The 20,252-nt window shown below is 35.3% G+C and overlaps 1 protein-coding gene across 2 annotated transcripts in view; it reads left to right on the top strand.

The window, feature by feature from the left end:
- The first annotated feature begins 5,564 nt into the window (after window positions 1–5,564).
- LOC310726179 (butyrophilin subfamily 1 member A1-like) overlaps window positions 5,565–20,252 on the top strand; it is a 51,627-nt gene continuing 36,939 nt past the window's right edge. Inside the window, exons 1-8 of one of the 2 annotated variants that reach the window (XM_083541522.1) lie at window positions 5,565–5,662; window positions 5,760–5,816; window positions 8,551–8,901; window positions 10,586–10,864; window positions 11,068–11,169; window positions 14,250–14,282; window positions 16,466–16,492; window positions 18,565–19,527. In XM_083541522.1, the coding sequence (XP_083397648.1) occupies window positions 5,762–5,816; window positions 8,551–8,901; window positions 10,586–10,864; window positions 11,068–11,169; window positions 14,250–14,282; window positions 16,466–16,492; window positions 18,565–19,112 (1,395 nt within the window). In that variant the 5' untranslated portion in view covers window positions 5,565–5,662; window positions 5,760–5,761 and the 3' untranslated portion in view covers window positions 19,113–19,527. Of the gene's footprint in view, window positions 5,663–5,759; window positions 5,817–8,550; window positions 8,902–10,585; window positions 10,865–11,067; window positions 11,170–14,249; window positions 14,283–16,465; window positions 16,493–18,564; window positions 19,528–20,252 lie in introns of those variants that run through there. The other variant, XM_083541521.1, reaches the window with a different exon arrangement.

Below are 20,252 nucleotides of genomic sequence, written 5' to 3'. Positions count from 1 at the left end.
AAAGGATGGGGAAAACATCATATTAAACCATATGGATTAAGAATCAGAAGCTACTCAAGACAAATGAGTGAATACTTTTGGCAATATAGTGTATGATCTTATCAAACCCATGTACACAGGGAACAGGTACAGAATCAGAATTTGAGATAAACAAATTGTTTTGATATCTCAGGAGCGTGGAGTGAGACCAGGCTGCTGTTTAAGTCCCACACTGTTCAACATCTACATTTAAGCAAATTGAAGCTGAAATCTAATTGGATAGAAAGTCCAACATAAACAGACACTCCTAAAAGCAGCACAACCTAGAGAAAAGCTAAAAACTAAGAAAATAGACTATTGGAAATAATTTAATATATGTTCATGAACCAAAATATATTAACAAGTAAGTCAGTAAACAGGCATTTTTTGTTCAAAATAAAAATGTATTATGAAAACTAGAGAACTGTCAATCAATTTTAAGCGGAGAAAAGAGAGAAACATTTAATTTGAATAATTTAGGAGAAAGGAGAAGTGGAGGAGATTGAAGGTTAGGGTTGGTACTTTAAATGTTGATACTATGACTGGTAAAGGGAGAGAGGTAGCTGATATGATGGAGAGGAGAAAGGTAGATATTTTGTGTGTTCAGGAGACCAAGTGGAAAGAGAGTAAGGCCAGGAACATTGGAGGTGGGTTTAAACTGTTCTATTATTAGAGGGACAGTGCATGTTGGACGTTTTGGTGACAAGGTGAGGGAGGCGAGATTGAGATGGTTTGGACATGTGCAGAGGAGGGACATGAGTTATATTGTTAGGAGAATGCTGAGGATGGAGCCACCAGGAAGGAGGAAAAGAGGAAGGCCAAGGAGGAGGTTCATGGATGTGGGGAGGGAGGACATGCAGGTAGTTGGTGTAAAAGAGGCAGATGTAGAGGACAGGGGGGTATGGAGACAGATGATCCGCTGTGGCGACCCTTAATGGGAGCAGCCGAAAGAAGAAGAAGAACACCAGTATGAAATCACCATGTCAGTGAATAAAACACAAAGTAATTTTGAATTTTAATTGCAAAATAAAACTTTGATGGTACACCGTAAAATCAGCAGCTTTAATTAAGCAGTGTTATTATATAATAAAGGTTTGTATCGAGAATCGACGGTGGTTTGTATTGTATACTGGTAAATCTCTGCTGTTAGTTGGTGCACATATGCCTTTTGTTGTTAAATGTTATGCGATGAACGGGAGGCGAAAGCCAAAGTGAAAGCAAAACAGTTTATTGCAACACAGGGCAAAGCCAAACACAAACCCTCGCCTTGAAAGTGAATATTCCGGTGGTGTGCTCTGGGAGCGCGGTCCACTAAATACAAGACCGAGGTGCGCTTTGGGAGAAGCGTAGTGGCTCGAGATGCGCGGGGAGGAGAAGCGCAGCCGGGACGGGATTGTAGAGACCGAATGGAACGGAATAACAGAGTCCTATGTGAAAACCGAAACCCGAAAACATAGACCGCACGTAAAGTCCAACACATACAATAACAAACGGGGAGTGAATGTGAGAGAGGGGTTTATGTAGGAGCGGGGTGGAGTGATGATAAGCATCAGGTGTGCATAGTAAAAAAACCTAAAAAAAAAAAAAAGCTCCAGAGAGAGCGGAGGCATGAGTGACAACGAGCTCCAGGTGTGCGTGGTTATGGCTGGAGCTTCACGGAGAGCGGAGGCATAGAGAGCCACCAAAGGGGGCGTGGCAGGTGGATCCCTGACAGCTTGGTAGAAGCGCAGCGCTGAACAGCACAGAGACCATCTTGAGTGAGGATGAATGCAAGGAAGCAATTGCATTCATGAGCCATTCTTCTGATGTGGACACCATCAAGAAAAAAATAAAATTGACATTCTACTTTCACCGCAACATGGTTCTTAAAGGCTTGATAAAGTGTTTATGATCATACTTTTAACAATTTAACAATATAATAAAATGTACTGATGTCTAAATGTAAGTTTATTTAATACCTACATGGGTACTGCTGATTGTCTAATACTTATATACTAATATATTGAGTATAAGTATAAGGATATAAGATGTAAATAAACTCTACAAATGTGAAATATTAATACTAATTGGTGTTAATTTTCCTTTAGTGTAAAATTTTGCTAACACAAATCAGAGTTGTCCCTCTGTGTTAAATTGTGGTGACACTATTAAGAGTTAATTTCCTTTAGTGTTAAATGGTAGTAACTCTATTCAGTGGTGAGCAGTGTTGAACTTTTACTCCAAACAGAGTTAATTTTACGCTGAAAATTAAACACTATGTCGAGAGTCATTTTATCTTCTGAGTGAGACCAAATACACTCGGGTCCAGTGTTAAATTGAACTCTTAAAGAGTTATTTTAAAACTGCAAAATTCACTGTGTAGCAGTACAGATGTACTGTCCTCTAAAAATAACTCAACATGCAGCCATTATTGTCAAAATAACTGGCAACAAATGTAAGTGGTGTATTTAAGCATTTATTCAGATGCAGCTGCTTGCATATGCTCATTAACTTCATGTCCTCTCCATCAGTGGTGATGGGTTATATGAATAACTATGGACCACTCCGGAACAACTCACTACAATGCTGAAATTGAAAACAGTTGATTTGGATGGATGCGAATCTTCTGTCTAGAGGAATGCTTCAAGACATTTTTCACAACTGTGGTTTAGATATTTTAAGCAGCAAACATGTGGTGTGAGCTGTGAAGTCATGCTTAAAAGCACAAATCTGAATACTGTATGTAAAGTTGTAAAAGATGTTATTAACCTAATTATATGTACAATGTAATTATATCTTTTTTTATAGTAAAAACTCAAACATGGATTTTTCCACATAATTTAAAATCAATAATAAACAATAAAAAAAGCTTGTTAAAGACCCTTGTGATTTTTCATTGATTTTCATAACTACTTAATGTACCACTTTTTTTCCCCTTTTAAAAAAAATATTACCCCGCCCGCACAGAGCTGCTCGCAATCGGGCTTCATGGGGAACACTTGACTCCCATCTACTCGCTCATCACACCGCCAATATAAACCCCTCATTCACCCACACTCAGCGTCCGTTATTGTATGTTCGTGCGTGTTCGTATTGGTTAATGGCGGTGTGCGCGTACGTCCAGTTATCCCGCTACGTACTTTCCGTTTCGGACTCCTCGCACACTCCACAGCTGCGCTTCTCTTCCGAAGCTCCCCTCGGATTATATTCACGGACTATCACGAGTGCTGTAAGTGCTTTTGTGTTGGTTCTGCCTGTTGTTGAATAAAGTTTCTGTTTGCCGTTACTCCGGCTTCCGCCTCCGTGCCTTGCCTAACACTAACATTGCTTTTCCCAAACTGAACCAATTCAGAGCAACGTATGCCATTCCACATCATGTAGTCAAGCTATTATATATATATATATATATATATATATATATATATATATATATATATATATATATATATATATATATATATATATATATATATATATTATACACACAGTGAGGAAAATAAATATTTGAACACCCTGCTATTTTGCAAGTTCTCCCACTTAGAAATCATGGAGGGGTCTGAAATTGTCATCGTAGGTGCATGTCCACTGTGAGAGACATAATCTAAAAAAAAAAATCCAGAAAACACTATGATTTTTTAACTATTTATTTGTATGAAACAGCTGCAAATAAGTAATTGAACACCTGAGAAAGTCAGTTAATATTTGGTACAGTAGCCTTTGTTTGCAATTACAGAGGTCAAACGTTTCCTGTAGTTTTTCACCAGGTTTGCACACACTGCAGGATGGATTTTGGCCCACTCCTCCACACAGATCTCTAGATCAGTCAGGTTTCTGGCCTGTCGCTGAGAAACAGAGTTTGAGCTCCCTCCAAAGATTCTCTATTGGGTTTAAGTCTGGAGACTGGCTAGGCCACGCCAGAACCTTGATATGCTTCTTACAGAGCCACTCCTTGGTTATCCTGGCTGTGTGCTTCGGGTCATTGTCATGTTGGAAGACCCAGCCTCGACCCATCTTCAATGCTCTAACTGAGGGAAGGAGGTTGTTCCCCAAAATCTCACAATACATGGCCCCCGTCATCCTCTCATTAATACAGTGCAGTCGCCCTGTCCCATGTGCAGAAAAACACCCCCAAAGCATGATGCTACCACCACCATGCTTCACAGTAGGGATGGTGTTCTTGGGATGGTTCTCATCATTCTTCTTCCTCCAAACACGTTTAGTGGAATTATGACCCAAAAGTTCTATTTTGGTCTCATCTGACCACATGACTTTCTCCCATGACTCCTCTGGATCATCCAAATGGTCATTGGCAAACTTAAGACGTGCCTGACATGTGCTGGTTTAAGCAGGGGAACCTTCCATGCCATGCATGATTTCAAACCATGACGTCTTAGTGTATTACCAACAGTAACCTTGGAAACGGTGGTCCCAGCTCTTTTCAGGTCATTGACCAGCTCCTCCCGTGTAGTTCTGGGCTGATTTCTCACCTTCCTTAGGATCATTGAGACCCCACGAGGTGAGATCTTGCATGGAGCCCCAGTCCGAGGGAGATTGACAGTCATGTTTAGCTTCTTCCATTTTCTAATGATTGCTCGAACAGTGGACCTTTTTTCACCAAGCTGTTTGGCAATTTCCCCGTAGCCCTTTCCAGCCTTGTGGAGGTGTACAATTTTGTCTCTAGTGTCTTTGGACAGCTCTTTGGTCTTGGCCATGTTAGTAGTTGGATTCTTACTGATTGTATGGGGTGGACAGGTGTCTTTATGCAGCTAACAACCTCAAACAGGTGCATCTAATTTAGGATAATAAATGTAGTGGAGGTGGACATTTTAAAGGCAGACTAACAGGTCTTTGAGGGTCAGAATTCTAGCTGATAGACAGGTGTTCAAATACTTATTTGCAGCTGTATCATACAAATAAATAGTTTAAAAATCATACATTGTGATTTCTGGATTTTTTTTTTTTTAGATTATGTCTCTCACAGTGGACATGCACCTACGATGACAATTTCAGACCCCTCCATAATTTCTAAGTGGGAGAACTTGCAAAATAGCAGGGTGTTTAAATACTTATTTTTCTCACTGTATGTATGTTTGTGTGTATATATATATATATATATATATATATATATATATATATATATATATATATATATATATATATATATATATATATATATATATATATATATATATATATATATATAAATAAAAATGTGTATGTATGTGCTGATAAATAAAAGATATGAATGTCTTTTTGCTATTGAAATTATCCTCTGGATCTTTTTTATAGTCCTGGCCATTTTAACAAATATTTAAAGTTAAGGCCCAGTTTAAAGACTTAAAATATGTGTAAAGGAATAGTAACAATAGTTGTGTTAATGAAGTTTGAGTGTGTACAGATGAAGTGAGAGAGCTGAACAGACTGAAGGACTCAAGCTGTGCTACATCATTTTCTTGAATGACATTGTGGGAAGACTGAAGTTAAAATAACCCACAAGTACATTTCGAGTCCCAGCTTGCAACGTCATTTAAAAAAAAAAAAAAAAAAAAAAAGACGTGGGCGTGGCTCTAAAATGAAAGTGAAAGTTGATAAACCAAAAATGAGCTGAGACAGGAGTTTTTTTTTTTAGCGTACTTTTATTGAGAAAATAAAAACTTTTACACGAGTAAGTTGTATAAGATAAATTGTTATTTAAGTGTAATTCGTATAATGAAATTAGGCTTGTAACACTGAAGTAATAATAATAATGAACTGCTTTTCAGGAATGTTTTTGTGTGTGACTCTCCTGATTCTCTACAGAGTTATGGAATCACAATCAGGTATCAAAACACTGTGTGTGTGTGTGTGTGTGTGTGTGTGTGTGTGTGTGTGTGTGTGTGTGTGTGTGTGTGTGTGTGTGTGTGTGTGTGTGTTTTAGAATGCTGTAGTGAATTTTGAGGCCGTTTTTAACTCTATTTCAATCAGACACGCTTCAAACCTACCAGTAGATTTTCTGAGCGCGGCTTTAGACACTTTGCGGTAAACACATTTAAAGCGCGTAAATAAACAACATATAAAATACCACAGTTCGGTGTTTATAAATACACAGTCTTTATATAATTACGCTTTTGAATTTCAACATTTACGGTGCTATAAAGTACAACCCCAATATTCCAAACAGTTGGGTCATGTAAATAAGAAACATGAAAAAATGTAAATAAAAACAGAATGCAATGATGTATAAAGCTCATAAACTCATAGAAAACAGGTTAAATTAACTAAATTGAGGTTTGAGATTTAAAGTGTTAATGTTTATTCTCAATAAGCTGAAGTAATGGTGTCAGACTTTTGAGAAATGAACCATCAAAAAATATTAAAAAAATATTTAAGGTTAGATTTATACAACAAGAAGAAGAAGAAAAAGGAAAAGAAGAAAAGGAACATTAAATTATGTTTTAATCTCTTTAAACCAAATAGATTTTGACCCTTTCTGGTAAATGTAAAATCATAAATATACGGACACCCGCTTTCTGCTTTCGGCGCTATTACCGCTAAATGTGTAAAAGAGGCGCCTCTAAAATCTACGTGTGGCAGAATGAACCTTGGTTTCAGAATGAGCTGCAGTGGGGTTAAGTGTATTTGGTGTAAAGGCTGATGGTCTTTAACTTATTTTGGACAAACAGTTTTGTAGAAGCTTCGAGTTCTTTGTTGTGATACTTGAAATTTTAAATTTGGCTGCATCCTATTTATGATTGATTGTACTTTAGTTATAAAAACTCACACATTGTTAATTAGTTGTAGATGATTTAGAAAGTAACATCTCTCTGTATAAAGCCACATGGTGAACAGTTATCCAAAAAAGCACAACTGTATGTAGACCTCAGAGACTGGATTATATCAAGAGACAGATTTAGGGAAGGACAGTAAAATATTTCTGCACTGTTAAACTCTTCTAACTCTTCCACTGAACTGAGCAAACAGGAAAATGCATTAGTATAGGCATGTCCAATAACCCAAAAATTCTAGTTAGGCTATTTGATACATACTTTTCTCTAACTGTTGTTAACCATGTATTCTGTACAGCATTTAGTCATTGGGAAAAAGTAATCCTCCTTCAATTTTATATCTTTAATTTTCAGCACCTAACAGTTTGTGTGGTCTTCATCAAATTTGTAAACAAATATCCTCAGTTGAAAAAAAAAAGTCCATAAATAAATTAATGTGTAATAATGTGAAATTAAACAGGGAAAAAGTTTTCAACACATGAAGAAAGGGAGGTGAAAAAAGGCATAGAAAGCCAAGACACCAGCTGAAATCTATCAGTAATTGGAAAGGAATCCTGCCCCACGACAGTGCAAATCAATATCAGCTGGTTTAGTTCCAACTAATTGCCTATATTAAGGAGTACCATAAGAAATATTTTATGAGGGTAAAAGCAAAGAGCTCTTTCAAGATCTTTGCAACCTTATAGGACCACTTGTGAAGAGCATCAGAAAGAACGGGTAGCAGGAATTAGCAATAATTCTTCCAAAGAAAACAATAAGTAATTTAACTTAAGCGCCATTGCCTGTGTGCACACTCACCATGCAAGACTCCATTTCTGAAGAAAGAGCGTGTTGAAGCATGTTTAAAGTTTGCTGCACAACATTTGGAAAAGCCTTTAAAATACTGGGAGAATATATTCTGGCCAGATGAGACCAAAATGTTACTCTTTGGATGCCAGAATACACACTATGTTTGGAGGACAAATGGCACTGCACATCAAAAACACCATACCAACAGTGAAGTTTGGAGGTGGGAACAACATGGTGTGGGGCTGCTTCCTATAATTGAAGGAAGTATAAATGGAAAAATGTACTGAGACATTCTTGATAAGAATTTGCTGCCATCTACCAGGTGATGATGAAATAAGGGTGGACATTTCATTAAGACAATGATCCCAAACACACAGCTAAGGAAACTCTCAATTGGATTCAGGGAAAGAAAATAAAGCTGCTAGAATGGCCCAGCCAATCACCTGACTTGAATCCCATAAAAAATCTGTAATAAGAACTAAATATCAGAGTTCATAGAAGAGGCCACAGAACCTTTAAGATTTGCTGACTGTTTGTGTAGAAGAATGTACCAAAATCACACCTGAGCAATGCGTGCAACAAGTTTCTCCATACAGGACGCGTCTTGAAGCCATCATTACCAACAAAGGCTCTTGTACGAAGTATTAAATACACCAGGTTAAATACTTTTCCCTGTGTCATTTCAAATTAATACACATAACTTCATTTATGGACATGTATGGTTTGATTCCTTTGAATGTGTGCATTAGTGTTTATAGTTTATAGATAGTGTTTTTCTCCAAAAGTATACCAATATTCTAAAAAGAGGTGGGGAGAGGTGTGCATCTACATCATGCCAAGAAAGCTCATTATTGCTCCTCATTAAACAGGGAATTGTTATTAAGCCATCTCCAAACTATTTTAAATTTAAACAACTTTTTATAGCAAATGAAAAGAATAGTGGTTGATTTTTGCTCAGCAAACTCAACGTTGGACAAAAGTTTCTTCTCTGAAAACACAGAACAATTACAGGTGGTTGGTTCAGCAGCTCCTCTTGCTGCTGTAGATGGTGAAGATCTGGTTCTACCCTGTTTTATCAAATCCAACATCAGTGCTGTGAACATGAGAGTGGAGTGGTGGAGACTAAAGGAAGAAGCTTCATTAGTGCATCTGTATAAGGATCACAAGGACATATATGACGATCAGGATCAGTCCTACAGTAGAAGAACCTCACTGTTCAAAGAAGAGCTACAGAAAGGCAATGCTTCACTCGAACTCTCAGCTCTCAGAGTCTCTGATGAAGGAGCGTATAAATGTCTTATTAAAGACAAATCCTGGTATGATGACGTCACTGTTCATGTCACTGTAGAGGGTAAGATTCAGTTCTGCACTAAATAACATGGTGATTTATAAAAAAGCAAACTCAAACTCTTGTTCATAGAGAAATAAATTTTAATATATGTACCAAAAAATTTCAGGCATCTTTTCCAAGTGGTTTGTCACCTCAATCTTTCGCTATTGAAGTGCAAGTAAACATAGTATTCCAGAATAAATATTAAATAATATAATATTCATGACACTTTTTTTTTTCATTTTATATTAAATAATAATTATTAAGTAGTTAAAATAATAATAATAATAATAAATAATAATTAACAATAATAATGTATTTTTGTTTTATAAAATTCTAGACAATATGTTTATAACACATGTTTAGACTTATGATATTAAGGTCTGTTGGGACAGTTAAGTATAAAATCTAATCTAATATTACTAACATGGGACATTGTAGTTGTTGATGTTATCCACTTATCTTAACCATTGACAGGCCAGCAGGACGGATTAGGTAAACTGTTTGCTTGTTTGTCTGAAATTGTTGCTAAATGGATTTTTGTTAATTAGTTAGTTGTTATAGTAGTAATTATATTAGTATAATTCATAATAAATACATTTATAATGTAAAATGCAGTGGCGGGCCGTGCATTCGGTACTTGGGCCTTCAGTGGGTACGTACCTGACTTAATCCACCTCTTAACACCACCACTATCATGTCGCAATTATAAAAAAACATCAATACTATACAAAAACGCATTATAACAACACTCGGCAATACATAAAGAGAGAGAGAAATTTTGCATATGGAGTGTTAATACCATTTTTCGAAAGCAAAAAACCCAGTTAAGACAACTGCAGACCTCTACACTACAACCTCAAATGTGTACCTACATCATCCGAAGCAGTTCAGAATCAATATTTGTCTAGTAACATGACAAAAACATAAAGACATTAATAAAATACAACCTTCTCACCAGAGATGCATACTCAGAGGCTGTAAGTCAGTGGTACCGTTAGTATTCACTGGTCTGGAAGTGGAGACCAAATCAATTTCTCTTCCTCCGTAGACATAAAAATGTCTAACTCTGAATGTCTAACTCTGATCAACCAATCAGAGGACGGAGAATTGCTTAGAGGCCCTTAGAGGCGAATATGAAATCTGATTGGTTAAAGAAACAGACCCATACATAATATTTTCTAAGGTATAAAAGCCAGCAGTATAGACTTAGAAGGCCTGGTTCAGATTAGATTGACATGGCAGCACATAGAGGCTGAAATCTGAATGGACAAAAAGTGGTACAAAAGAAAAGGGCTCAACCTCTCATACAGAGATTAAAGTTCAAATCCTGATAGTGCCACAACAATCTCTGGTTAAAGACTAAAGAGAGTAAAACTGTGAAATGGTGAAGAAGAGACTTAATAGCTTAAATTAAACTTTAATAAATTGTTTTATAAATAATTAGTTAAATAAAGTTTAAAGTTAAAAAATTGTTTAAATACAAAGACTTTCCCAAATTCTGCTTTTGGCAGATTACAGTTTCACAAAACTATCTAGACCAGATTATGTATACATTTCATACTATTATTTTTTTGATAATGCAAAGAACAGTTTTTAAATTGATATTGATCAGAAAACAATAAATTCTATTGGACTATTCTGTAAAAATTTTTATTGCATTTATTAAGGTATTATATATTTACATTTTCTTTAATGATTGAAGCTCAGGGAAGCCACCCGGTGATCACGATGGAGAGTTATGATAACTCAGGAGGGATTAATCTAGTGTGTGAATCCAGAGGCTGGAAACCTGAACCTGAGGTTCTGTGGCTGGACAGAGAAGGAGCCACTCTGCCTGCTGAAGATACACAGACACTCAGAGAGACAGAGGGCTTCAGTGTGAAACGTCACATCTCTGTACATGATTATAGCGACTCCAACAGATTCTACTGCAGACTTCTACAAAAACATCACATGATGGAGACAGAGATTATTATTAATAGTAAGTGTCTATGATTAAAAAGTCCTAGATTTAGATAGTAAAATTATGCTCTATATTTACAGTTGAGGTAATTACAGATGAAACATAAATATGATGAACACAAACTATTTTTGCACAAGAATTTTGATCTTGTTTGTAAGAGATTTTTGTAATGATCACTTACTTAAAATATATATCCAACTCTAAAATTGGTTTTATTTTAGGTAAAGTGTTTGCTGCTTGGAAGTGGATTGTTGGCATTTCAGTTTCAGTATGTCTTCTTGCTGTTGGATTGATAGTAACTGCAGTTATCTGTTACAAGAAAGGTAATATTTAATTCATTATTTTTATTTACATGTTTAGCCATTTATACCATAGCTTAAGCCTACATAGACCCAATATTGAAATCTTTTTTTCATGTATAGTTTAAATCAAACTGCAAATAATACCATAGCTTTCTTTAGTCTACTTATTCTCAACTTTATTCCCAAGAAGCCAGAATACTGCACATGCTTATTTTTCCTGCTTTAATCAACTCAATTTAACTGAAAATGAGCTGTTAATCAGCTGAATGTCAAAATGATAGAGTGTGTTCCCAGAAGATATTCATGTGTTGTACAGTGAGTTATCCAGGACCGGATTGGACCCCAGATGTCCAGTTGTTTGTACTCTTTGTAAAACATTATTTAATTAGGTTCTGTCTCAAACGCTCTTTATCTTTTCATTTATTCATTTCCATGACCACAAGCAATTTCTGACAAACAGTGAAAAGGTCTTTCATTAAAAAGACTGGAGTTACTGGATTTAAGAAGTCTGTTGAATGAGCTCCATCTTTATCTCAGTTTAATCAGTGACTATGGCAGGTAAAAAACTGAAGTTTTGACAAAATTTTCAGTCAGATCCCGTATATATTTAAATACGATAAAATCGACTCAAAAATGTTCATTAAACACATTTGCATATTTCTTTTCAACCACAATTCAGGTTTTGCTGAATCTGCAAGAAGAGTAGAGATACAAACACATCACACAATCAGGGTCAGTTCTAGACATTTGGAGGCCCCCAGCCTCCTTCCACCTTTCAGAATAAATAGAAAACAGTTAAACCAAATATAATCTCTAATCTTTTTATTTATACAAAACCTGTTATCAGTACAGTGGAACCCGGTTATGTCGCCGGCCCAGGGGACGCCAAAAAGCGTCGAGATAACCGATGATCGAGACAAACGAAAACCAATATGGCGGCAATATATTAACCTGCTTGAAATTTCTTTATGTACATGATGTGCGTTATTAAATAAAAATGTGCATGCACGTGTTTTTGGAGGTTTTTTTACACAACAGCGTTGCCGCGATTTGTTTGATTGGTCATACGGATCGAGAAAACCTGTAATACGGATAAGGAGGCGGAAGCCGAAGTAAACGCAAATAAAGTTTATTGAGAATACTCAGGAGATAATCCACCAATACTTGTAGCGAAGCAGTAATATCCAGTGGTGCGCTCCGGGAGCGCAGTCCACAAAGTTCTGTAAAAGCAGAGACAGTTCGTGTAGAGAATCTACGGATCCGCGCCATGGAAAGCGCAGCACTGAGCAGCAACGGATACGGAAACGTGGTGCAGACACCGTGAACATGGAAAACAGCAGGATCTGGGTAATCCGGGCTGCCGTTGAGAGAATGCGGAGTCCTTCTCTCAAGGACTCCGCATTCGAAAACGTCGACTTAAGAGGGTTGGCGAGTTACCCGAGGTCGAGATAAGTGGGTTCAACTGTACTTTAATATATTTACTTAAATGTGCATAACAATTAAACATTAACTAAGGTCAACACTAACAAAATAAAAAAGTAAAGAAATATGAAAGGTCATCTGAACCAGCTCTTCTTATTATTATCTCTTGGCCATGGCCATTTGTTTATTACAAATAATGTTATTAAGTAGGCTACACTGTAAAATAATAATGTGTTTTAATAATGTTTTTCTCAGTACTTTAAAATGCCAACTTAAGTAAGTTTAAGATTATCATTTTATTATATATTAGTCAACTGGACACACTGACTAAACCAATCAGGACTTAAAGTAATTTGTTCAGTAATTTATTTACAGTAACACACTGATACACTATTTTGGATAATGAACATTTTCGCATACTCTATACAGTAAATTGAGGGTAAAATGTAATTTTTTGCTGGTTATGGGCATATTTCCCACTCCTACTGAAGCAGTATAGAATATAGATATAGCAATCTAGATCAAATTATCTATTGTATTTAAAAACTCTAAATATGTGCTATATAAGCAAATCAACAGTGGAAGTGAAAGAGAAAACTAAGCAGAAAGGATAGTTAACTTCTTCAATTGTATTTGTATTCTTAAATTGTATTTATCCGGTAAATGCAACAGCACAATTTATTTAAAAAAATAAAAGATTAAGTAGACTATTATGATAATGTAAACATCACCGGAATTTATAAGATACTGTATATAGACAGTTCAGTTTTTTTTTTATTATAATAAACAATGCTCTTCCCGTGGGCTCACCACCTGCAGGAGGGACCGTAAGGGACGGTGCTGTGAGGATTGGGCAGCAGTCGAAGGCGGGGGCCTGCTTAGACTGCTGCCCCCGCGACCCGAATTACGGATAAGCGGGAGAAAACGAATGAATGAATGAACAATGCTCTAGTCTAACTGTGATTACTGTTTTTATTTACAAACTTTTACTTTATTATTTAGTATTTTTTACTTTAGCATTGTTTAGCAACCGACTGCAAACAATAATCCACCTTCAAATGTCACAAACATGAATCGACAGAATAAGGCTCCATTTATTTTCAAATATACTTTAAATCAAAAATACATGTTAACAGCTCAGATAGTTGCTTCACAAACTGTGATTTCTTTGCGTACCTGTTTAGTGTTTTGCTTAGCAACCGCCAAAAGAATATTCGGAATTTAATTCATCACTGTTCACATCATTCATGCATTTAGAGAGACCCACATTTAAATGGTGATATTAACTGGTTCCATTTCAGGTGAGTGACGGATGTTTATAACCAATGGACAAAGAGCCTGGTCTTACACTGCCTGTGTTAAATGGTGAACTAGTGTATAGGTTTGTATCTGTTATGGTGACCTTCATCCAAGCAAGAGCCCCTAAGCAAGTGCCTGCTCTGCCTATAGCTAGTGCCGGCCCTGCTCACAATACAGTACATACATTCTTTTCTAAATGTCATAAACATTGCTTTGTTTTTCAACAAAAATATAATATCAGAGGAAAATTACATTTCATATCCGCAATCTGATTTGTGTTGCCTATTTACCTTTTGATTTTATTGCACTGTTTAAACTATTTGGATTTTTATTTATATAGAATGTACCCAACATAACCAAAACATTTTGATCTGTTTTAGCCTCAGACCTTCAAAAGGAGAAGAAATACACAGGTGAGAATCAAATTTTATGTTTTAAAACCACAATACTTATTTTATTTAATTAAATTTAATCATGATGAAAAAATGACTGTGAGCTTGTTAGATTGGCTCCTGTAGTGATGTAGCTTTGACCACCAAAGTAATATGCTTTTAAACAAAACCCAGATCTCATTCTCTGGACATGAAAGAAATGTAAGGATTATCTAAAAAGTCACACACACTACTTAAATGAATGACCATTTTGACATTTGACATTAACTCTAATGTACACTACATGAAAAAAAGTATTCTGACACCCCTCCTTATTACTGAGTTCAGGTGTTTCATCAACACTAATTGCTAACCGCTCTATAAAATCCAAAATAAAAAAACATACCTGTACAAACTCCATCTGTAAACACTGGCAGTCAAAATAGTTATAATAAAGAGTTCAGGTGAACATTTATGTTTTACACAAACCTGTGACATGGAGCTCCAATTTCAAATTTAGTACCCACAGTTTCTATTGTACTGCTTAACTTTAATGAATTCAAACACGTCAGTCATTTTATCCTTTTATATTTGAGTTTAAAAACCTGTACAGATATTATAAAATATATCATTAGTACAGTTAGCTTGTGCGACTAATAGCTAATGCAATTATGATAGATAATATTCATCAAACAACCATTTTTTTCATTTAAATAAAATTTTTACAATTTAACGTACATTTTAAAGTAAATCATGAACTGTAACAGACTGTGTGCAGTGTGTAGTGTAATGTGTGTGTGTGTGTGTGTGTGTGTGTGTGTGTGTGTGTGTGTGTGTGTGTGTGTGTGTGTGTGTGTGCGCTGCATTTTAGTTTGCAACACCTCAGTAATCGTTAATACCTGTGAAGCACCTTATGGTACCTTAAAATTAAGAGTTTTGTATAAAAAGTGCTGTCATTTTACCTGAACAAATAAAAATGTTTTAATTACTACATTTATTAATTTGAAGATGTGCAATTTAATAACACTTTAATTTTTCAAATATAAATTATTATTGATTTACAGTGCAGTGCAAAATCTGCTTTGTATTTTTTTTGCACATTTGTCACACTTAAATTATTTAGATCATCAAGTAATTTTAATATTACAAAAATATGAGTTATTTCTATTATTTCATTTATTAAGGGGAAAAAAAACGTCCAAACCTGCCTGGCTATTTTTGAATGTTGCTATGATGTTCTTTTTATGAAATGCTTTGTTAAGTTTATGCCAAATGTAACGGGACCCAAAACTTCTAAAAACGTTCAACTTTTGCCTCATCAGCCCACAGAATATTTGCCCAAAATCTTTTGGGATAATCGAGATGTTTTTTTTTGCCAAATGTGAGATGAGGCTTTCTGTTTCTTCATTGTCAGCAGTAGCTTTTAGCTTGGAATGACATTTTTGCCCAGTCTCTTTCTTACTGTTGAATCATGAATCCTGGATGAGTTGTCGTTGTGTTCTTGGAGTAATTTTGGTACCCTGGCCATTTATGGGGTTCACTACTGTTCCGAGTTTTCACTATTTTTGGATAATGGCCCTCACCGAAGTTTGCTGGAGTCCCAAAGCCTTAGAAATGGCTCATACTTTGTGTCTCATCTGTTCTAGAATTTCTTTACATTGCTACCTGATGTAATGTTTTTTTTTTTTGTTTGTTTTTTTAAGATATTTTAGCGTGCTTCAGATAGATTCTATTTAAGCTTGATTCAACAGATGTTGGCTGTGGCAAGTGAAATTTAACTAAGCTTTCAAAAAATATGGTTAATCACAGTTCAGTTCCCACTTAGCATGTGAGAGGGGCAATTAGTTTTTCACATACAGGCAGGCAGGTTTAGACAGCTTTTCTCTTTTAATAAATGAAATTATAATTTATTTCTTTTTTGCTTTTTTAAAATTATGATTCATTTGCATTTTGTATTTATTTGGGATAGCTTTGTGTAACATAAAAAAATATTGTTTAATGATCCAAATCATTTAAGTGCGACAAATATGAAAAAAGAAAGAAAAAAAAATCAGGACACTTTTCTATGTCACTATATATTATTTCTTCCATTATTTTGTGATTTTTTTTTTTTGGGGTGGTTTATTTCTCTTTTGTGTGTCTATATTTATTAAGAATAAATATTACCTTATTTTATTTTTGTTACATCTAACTGAATTTGATTAATATACAGTGTTGCTTTACAGAGTTTTTAAAGAAGAAGTTGTGTGCAGGTAAGTCTAGTTTCTGTGTGTGTGTGTGTGTGTGTGTGTGTGTGTGTGTGTGTGTGTGTGTGTGTGTGTGAGTGTGTGAGAGAGAGAGAGAGAGAGAGAGGTGTGTGGTGGAAAAATTCCAAAACCCATCAAGTCAGACTCAGGCTCAAATTAAATAAAATAGAATGCATTTATTAGAAAAGAAAAGAGATCCTCTGCAGAGTTACACACACACACACACACACACACACTCACTCACTCTCTCTCACACACACACACACACACACACACACACACACACACACACACACACACACACACACACACACACACACACACACACAGTGATTGAGGAAAGAGATCCCTCCTCTTCTCTCACTCTTGCTTCTATGACTCTACACTTCTACTCCACCCGTCCCAGTGCAACTCACAAAGCATATTCATACAACAAGTTGCCTTTTACTGGAACAGAATGTTATGGAGAATGTAGGCATATAAATACTCAGTGAAAAACCAAAATGCACTTCATAAGGCATTGATTGTTAAACAGAGGACTGGAATGATTTTCTGTTGTTAGACTGAAAACATGAGAAAAGAGGAATTTCAGATTAAAATGACATTCACAAAGTATGATGAAATATGATAGTATTTAAAATTTCATAAAAATTAAATATAATACACAGTGTTGGGGGTAACGCGTTACAAGTAACGTGCGTTACGTAATATTACTTTTCTGGAGTAACGAGTAATGTAGCGCGTTACTTTATAAATTTACACACTAATATCTGAGTTACTTTTTTTTTAAAAAGTAATGCGAGTTACTTTTCAGTTAAATTATTTTGCATAAAAAAATAAATACTTAATGAAAATGAACGTAGTCACGTAGAATCGCGCACTCATACGTGCGAGCAGCGGGAACAGAAGCTGGTCAGAAGCGGAGATGGCAAACTAGGGATTACATTACTGTGATGGAAGTGTTCTTATTATTTTGAAATAGTGGAGGAAAAGGAGAAAGGAATAATGGTTAAGTGTAGATTATGTGTTGGTAAAAAGCTCTTGTCAACTGCAAAAAATACCACTTAAAAAAAAAAAAAAAAAAATGCATGCAAAGCACAGCACTACAGATGTGTGTGTGTGTGTGTGTGTGTGTGTGTGTATAATGTTGAATATATGTAACATTATGCAATGTTGCATATATGTAAATGGAGACAGAAATATAGAAAACTTTTGCCGACTTTCCACCACTGCAGATCTTTAGACTGCTCAAAATAAAAGTTTTCTGTGGGAGACACATGTACGATGCCATCACAGCGGAGATAGAGAGCAAATTCACAGCTCATTTGCTCTTTGTGGGAAGATAAACTGCCACGGTCACTGATAAAAGCGCGAACTTTGTAAAAGCGTTCAGAATGTTTCAAGCTGATGATGAAGCAGAGAATGATGTAGTAAATTCATTTTAATAGTTAAAGCACAAAGAGAATATTTTTATTGCATTACAACAATAACCACCATCTAATTGTTTCACAATAAAAGACTTGATGGCAATTAATGAAATAAAATAAAATTATTACAAAAATAATATTATTCAAAAAATAATAATTAACTCGTGTCACAACATATATCTGCTACACATGTAAAAATATTCCCATTACACGTAATCCGTGATCCATAAACAGTGCAGTAAAATTCTTACAGAGACGAGTTACTTCCAACATGAGGTGAAAACAAAGGGGTATTTATACACACACACACACACACACACACACACACACACACACACACACACACACACACACTAATCAATCTGGAAGTAGGAACAGCTGTGAAAACTCACAGAAAAGACAGAAGTGGACACACACAGGACATGAGCACTGCACTGCAAAAGTACCATTTCAGAAAGAAAATAGTTTCTATTTCTCATCTCTGACAGTCTCCTACAATAAACTCTACACCTTTTTCTCTTTTTACTAAAAACTATCATTATTGAATCTTCTACAAATCCTCTTATAAATATTAATGAATTTGTTCCACTGGATGATGATTGAATGTTTTTTACCTGCAAACTCACATCACACACTGTGTGTTTCTCTCAGTGGATGTGATTCTGGATCCTGATACTGCAAATCCATTTCTCATCCTGTCTGCTGATGGAAAACAAGTGACATGTGGAGACGAGTGGCAGAATCTCCCTGATACTCCACAGAGATTTACTAAATATGGTAATGTTGTGGGAAAGCAAAGTTTCTCCTCAGGGAGATTTTATTATGAGGTGCAGGTCAGAGGGAAAATTGCATGGATATTAGGAGTTGTGAGAGAAAACATTAACAGGAAGGGGAAGATTATACTGAGACCTGAGGATGGATTCTGGACTGTGAGACTGAGGAATGAGAATCAGTATATAGCTGGTGCTGATCCCTCTGTCCTCCTCACACTGAGAGAGAAGGTGGAGAAGGTGGGAGTGTTTGTGGATTATGAGGAGGGTCTGGTCTCCTTTTATGATGTGAACTCCAGATCTCATATCTACTCTTTCACTGGTCAGACTTTCACTGAGAAACTCTATCCATTCTTCAGTCCTTGTGATAATGATGGAGGTAAAAATTCAGCACCACTGATCATCACTCCTGTATTTAATACTGAATAAATTTTCACCTCACAGTTTTAATCATCTATTAAATGTGGAGAGTAAAATTATTTTTTATTTTTAGAAATACATATTCTATTTTAAATTTTTGTACAGGTTATTTTATTTTTACTTTTTTGAATAAACAAATAATTGTAATCCTACAGTGTGTATTTTCATGTTATTATTGTGTTAATTTGTCATTACAAACCAAATATTAAAAAATATTATTTTCAATTCAGTAAAAGGGGAGACATTTAATAGCACGAGACACAAAACTGTACAACTCGCTCCAGACTCGATTAGCTTTGCCTGGTCCTGAGTAACCCGGATGTGAAACTCCAGTCATTTCCGTGTTGAATTTTGCAGCTTGAATTTGATTCTGTTTGAATGTGAGACTGAAACTAACCTGAATAAATTTTACTGAAAATCTGAACCCTGAATTATTCAGTCTTTATTTATAAACAGTAAGAATATATTTAAATACATAAAGATAAAACAATAACTTGATAAACAAATGAATAAATAAAGATTTATACTTTTTGTCTCTTTCAATATAAATGTAAAAATTCTGATAAAACTTTTTTTTTTTTTTCTGAAATATTTTCCACATTTTGCTTCCAGAGTTAAACACAAAGTTAATATCAGGATGTACATGAAAGAAATTTCAGTAAAATCTACAATATTATTACAGAATTAATTCTGAACACCACTCAGTATAATTATAAAGAGTAAAGTGTAAATGATTCTGGGTGAATTTTCTCCTTAATAAATGAGGGAGTGTTTTAGGTTTATATTTTACCTTCACTTCATTACAACATGCAGCTCAATTAATCTTCTTAAAGACGTCATTTCCCAGCATGCATCTGTAGGAAGGGGCGTGGCTTATCAACCGATAAACCTCAGTTCTCTTTTTTTTAATTGAAAGACAAAAAAGTGTACATTCATATTTTATTGAAATATCGTAAATATAATACTGAACTTTTTTAAATAATAAATAAAAGAAGGGTATACATACATGGTTACATCAAAAAGGAGGAATTTAGATCTTTGAGTTTATTCACAGTTCTTATTGCTTTCTGGCTTGAAAATTCTTGTAAAGTTTCAAAATAAATTATTAATTCAGCCTTGACTTGAGAGAAATTAAACCTTTTTTCCGAC

The sequence above is a fragment of the Silurus aristotelis genome (genome assembly GCF_946808225.1).
Source record: "Silurus aristotelis genome assembly, chromosome: 5".
Classification (NCBI taxonomy): Eukaryota; Metazoa; Chordata; class Actinopteri; order Siluriformes; family Siluridae; genus Silurus; species Silurus aristotelis.
The sequence above is the reverse complement of the archived record's forward strand: the minus strand, read 5'-3'. Positions and strand labels throughout refer to the sequence as shown.